Source organism: Sceloporus undulatus, chromosome 3 (assembly GCF_019175285.1).
Source record: "Sceloporus undulatus isolate JIND9_A2432 ecotype Alabama chromosome 3, SceUnd_v1.1, whole genome shotgun sequence".
NCBI classification, from domain to species: Eukaryota; Metazoa; Chordata; class Lepidosauria; order Squamata; family Phrynosomatidae; genus Sceloporus; species Sceloporus undulatus.
In genome coordinates, this window is record NC_056524.1 from 193,855,461 (window position 1) to 193,860,684 (window position 5,224).

Here is a 5,224-nt window from a genome sequence, read left to right on the forward strand (position 1 = left end):
AATTTTTGAAATGTTGTCTGAGATTGGATGTGAGACTGATCAGTGCAGTAGGGAGGGGAAAGGACACAAAGACAGAGGGAAGCCTGCCATATATCAAGAGGACTCATGAATATGCAGGTACAATCATATCAAAAAGAATAGGGACCTCTCAACACTTTGAGGCAGTCTGGTAATTGCTTTGGAATTTTCTAAATGTGATCCATATCTTCACACAACAGAAATACCTCTTCACAGCTCCGCTATGTGATAAAATCTGGCATTTATTACATGGCTGCATCCTTGAAACACAACAAATTTAATCAAGCATGTAGACAATTCACCAATATATTATCCATGTTGCAATGATGGATAAAAGCCAAATTAATGTGACAAAAAATAATAATAATCAGAAATTGTCCTTGATATGGTTAGGTACACCAAAAAATGACACTTTTCCAAATAGTTTTATTTCTTGTGTTAAGTTACTAATCCAATTAAATCTGACAATATCAAGTAAAAGATTGTATGGATTTTTAATAATGAATCAGAAGACAGTAGAAGATAGGGGCAAAATGGAAAGATTTGTGCATCCAGGTGCTGCAACTATGGGACTGTTTGCCTTGTTGAATAATTTCTAGTGCAATCTCATTAATTTTACAAGTATTCTCCCTGTACTTGGTAGGAATCACTGAAAGTCATTACGTTCAAGATGACACTGTTCATGTTTTTGGATTACTCAAGTTCCAGTGGTCCAAGAACTCCCAACTGTTCTTGATCTGAGCTTGCTTCCCTTTTATTCCTAGATAGGCAGCCTTGGTAGCATCGAGAGGAATAGTCATATGCATGACACACCACTATTTTGCATTGTAGGTAAACTGTGGAATATCTGCTGAAAACCCTGAAGGGCTTAAATCTGAAATGGGTGATTCTTCTGTTTTGTGTAAAATAATCAGTGTAGGTATTATCTTGTATGCACCTGAAAGCAAGGGGAAAAAAATAGGAGAAATGAACAGATTATCATGACTGTGTTATAACCCCCTGTGTTATACTATAGTTTATTTATCTTTATTTGCTGCTCAGATTTGAGGATATCAAAGCGGTTTACAGTACTAATAAAACATGCAATATGTGCAATCTACCAAATCAAAATACAGTGGCTGGCATCCTGTTTGGAATTACATCATTGTAAACTAATTTACAAGTGCATAAAATTGAATGATACCATTGCATAGTGTTCTTGGGAGATTATCATTTGGTGATTCCTATCACACAATGCCATCTCTGTGTCTTTGTTGCCTTGCCCTCAAAACATTGTTAGAGTGCACCTTATCATTGACAAAGAAAATACATCAAAAAGCTCCCAAATGCACTGCCGTAGCATTAATCCTCAAATGTGATAACTTCCTTGTGTGACAGTATTATGCACTCATGTAGTGTCAGTGTCTCCTCCTCTCCCCCTCCCTCTTGCTATTCCAGAGCAGCCTGTTTTTAAAAACTTTAATTTCCTTTTTTCTTATTTTTTAAATAAATGTTATTAGCATAGCTTTGGAATAGCATTAAAAATAATAACAATAAAACCTGAATGGTATACTGAGTGGGGCATAAAGTAAGAAGGTAGAGTTAGGAGGAGTGTGTTATACGGTCACAATATTGCAAAGATGTGTAATAGCTATAGCAGCTTCATTTATATACTGCTTCATGCCACACTAAGCAGTCTCTAAGCGGTTTACAACTGTAAGCTAATTGCCCCCAACAAACTGGGTACTCAATTTAGTGACCTACGGAAGGATGCCAGGCTGAGTCGACCCTGAGCCCCTAGCTGGGATTGAACTCACCACCTTGTGGTTTGTGAGTGAGTGGCTGCAGTACTTGCATTTAACCACTGTGCCACCACACCTCTAACACAGAATGCTCACAAGCTAGTATGTATCCAGTTCCTTTTATTAATGCAAACATGGTGAGAATGGGGCTCATGTGATAAACTCCTTATTCTCAAGAGGAGAGGGGAGATGTAGCTATGCCAGCCAAACCATTATGCAAGCAGAACCAGTCATGTGGCCATAACACAATATGTCCTGATACACATGTCTCAACACATGTGTTCCAGTGGATGCATCTCACTGTGCAATGGGTGCCCCCATTGTAGAATGGGACATCTTGTGTGGCATCCTCATTGTTCACTGTCACAATTCACTGGCATGGTTGTTGACAAATGGTATTGTTTCTACAACACAGCCACATCATCATAAAGTTACACACTGTTTTCTAATGCAGGTTAAACAACAGAGGTGGTTTGCAAAAATAGATGCATTTTTAGCATGGGTGAAATAGAAATTGCTGAAGTACCACAGTAGGTGCCACTCTGGACACACCATAAGCAATTCATTTGGCCCATCTTCCAGCAGGTTAATGTGTCAACACAATATATTACTTTCAGTAGCAAAAGTGACAGAAAGACTAAAGGAAGAAAAAGGTTTACTCATAAAAGTTGTTTTTAAAAGTGATACAGAATTCTTCACTCTGTTATTGATAGTATTAAAGCAGATCTGGAATTTAATAAATCCAGGGTGTTTTTATGTTTGTTTGTTTTGTTTTACAAGCAGAGTAAGAGGCAACTGTCAAGAACCAATCACAGAAAGCAAAAGGAAAATGGAAATTTTGGGTGCTAGATAAAGTTACAATAAAGGCACAAGGCATTTCAGAGTAATCCTTCAGAAAGGGGATATTTCAATAGGTAGCTTTCATCTTGACATAGAAACCACTGTTGTAACTCAGTGTCTGTCGCACCAGAATAAATGAATGGCTAGTAAGATGCAGCCATCTTGGTGGGTCACACAGTGTACAGGCTTGTTTTAAAAATCTTTCTGCTTCTAGTTTGCACTTTTACGCCATATCCTAATAAGTCATGTTTGAAACACTGTAGAAACTATAACTCCATGAAAACAGTACCTCTGACTACAGAGTGCTGTAGTATTGGTACCAGCACAGTACCTCTACTACTGTTTAGAAAAAAAGTCATATTTACAAAATGATTTAGCATTTTTAATTAAAGGATGGGAAAAGCACCAAGCTTTTGGACAGGTGGAGAACTACTATGTAGTAGAAAGATCAAGCAGGAAAAGAGATGCAAGGATTTCAGAGGAAAGGGTTGAAGAAGCCAAGCAGGGTCAAGGAAAAGATGGAATATGCATTACAGATACTTTTGGTAACAAGAGAAGCAGAAAAAAGATGGGCTTTGGATAACTTGAAGGCCTAGTAAGACAGAGCAATAAAAAGGGGTAGAGGATAAATACATTAAAGGTAAGGTTTCCTTGCATACATAGTATGTATTCCACGCACTCGGTGATTAGCTTTATGAAAGCTGGAAAGATGGATTTGTTGTTTGTTTTTTCTTACCCTCTCTTTATGATGACATGGCTCTTAGCAGTGAAGTCATTTGTGTTAGAAGCCTCACATGTATCTATGAATAATATCAGGTTCTGATTAAAACTGTAGAGCGTAGCTTGGAAAAATGGGCCCTGATTCAGATTCATAAAGTAGGGCAAGTTATTCCATGGGTGCAAAAAGGAAGGCGAGTCATAGAATAAAAATTTCACATGTATTTGTGTTTTTTGCATTTGGACTTGTTTTGTGGATTCATACTCATCCACATTGTGTGTTACTTCTGTCATTTGCCTTGGTTCCATTTGGCAGGTGAAGCGAAATTGGAGATTTACACCACTTCCAGAGTTGCTGACAGTATTGGAGAAACTGCTAGTACTTCCAGTGTTCTGTTAAAGCATTAAACAAATGGGCAGTCAGTTTTTTTTCAAAAAAGCAAAGAAAAGCATTCATTTTTCACTCTTCACTAAATAGGCAGTAGTTAGGGTTAGGGTTTGGAAAGAGTGCCCCTTTAGAGCCGCTTTGGCATTGGTGCATTTATGCAAAGGTGCCCACTTTCCAAGAAGAAGCAGAAAAATCCAGCTCCTTTTTAGGCTTTTCTCCCCGTAGAGCAGCTTGGGTGGAAAGTGCAGCTTCAAGGCCAAAATGTATATACCATTACTGTATACTGAATGCTTTAAAAAAGTAACTATTTTTCTTTGTTTCGGATATAACTAAGTTATATGATTTCAGTTACTATAAAAAATCTGAAAGTAGCAGTAAATAGTACAATATGAATCAGCATTTGAACATGAGGTAGCATGTGATATTCTTGCTCTACCATGCCATACTCTTGTAGCTATAAAAGTAATTGTAAAATTACATTGCAAAAAGAGTGAGAAGTCAAAGGCTTTCACAGCCTGCATCCATGATTTTTTGTGGGTTTTTCAGGCGATGTGGTCATGTTCTGGAAGAGTCAGTGTAAACAAGTCAGGAATAAATTATTCCAGAACACAGCCACATAGCCCCAAAACCCCACAAAAAAACAAAGAGTGAAGTTATACTTTATTAGGTTACAGTGCAACTAAAAATGAACATGTCATACTAACTGAGTTCTTGCTGTGTTTCTCATATAATTAATTTTGATCGATTAAAATCACTCTAATAATTCTGTGAATGCTCCTTTCAGTGTAAACACTGTCATCTGGGTTAGATGATCATATCTCACCTTAATGCACCAAGATAAATAATTTTGACCTCTTTGTTCCTCCTTTTGTGATGGGAGCAAATCAGTAAGAATATTTCAATTAACTATAGTTTCAAGGTTGGATAAAACAGAGAATGGAAGATTTCCTATTTTGATAGCATGCTCGTGTTATGGGGCTACGTATACAATCAAAATGCTTATTCCTCTCTTGAGCTGAGATGATTGAATATGTTTTAGTCCAAGGATCAATATGTCAGATGTTTTATTTTTTGAAATCCTCTTCCTTAAAGCTAAGAAAGTAAAGAGCTATCAAATTATACTGATATGTCATATGATCTAATATATACTGTCTTACCTCCCGTCTTGTGTCACAACCATCATATGGTATATAGAATATATAATGTTGTCTTGTAATCACAGGTTTGCAGGCAGGGTCACTCAAATACAGATGGCATTGAGAGCCACACTTTGAAATGAGATAGTCTTGTGCAATAACTGCCTTCATGTATTCTGGCAGACATGAAAGTGTTACTGGACAGTGGGGAAAGAAAATTGAGGTCACAAATTAGAAGCAAAAGGTGTAATTTTTTAATTAAGATGTTGGATACATACACATAATTGTTCATCAGTTAGAAGAACCATTCTGATGGTACACTAGATCCTCTGTTACACATTTAC

General features: G+C 37.1%; 1 protein-coding gene across 1 annotated transcript in view; it reads right to left on the minus strand.

Moving 5' to 3' along the window:
- Window positions 1-627: 627 nt before the first annotated feature.
- The window catches only part of LOC121925796 (deleted in malignant brain tumors 1 protein-like), a 6,316-nt gene continuing 1,719 nt past the window's right edge, over window positions 628-5,224 (minus strand). The window contains exons 2-4 of the mRNA XM_042458374.1: window positions 4,902-5,077; window positions 3,376-3,749; window positions 628-955 (exon numbers count right to left, since the gene is read on the minus strand). Of these exons, the coding sequence (XP_042314308.1) occupies window positions 712-955; window positions 3,376-3,749; window positions 4,902-5,051 (768 nt within the window). The 5' untranslated portion in view covers window positions 5,052-5,077 and the 3' untranslated portion in view covers window positions 628-711. The remainder of the gene's footprint in view (window positions 956-3,375; window positions 3,750-4,901; window positions 5,078-5,224) is intronic.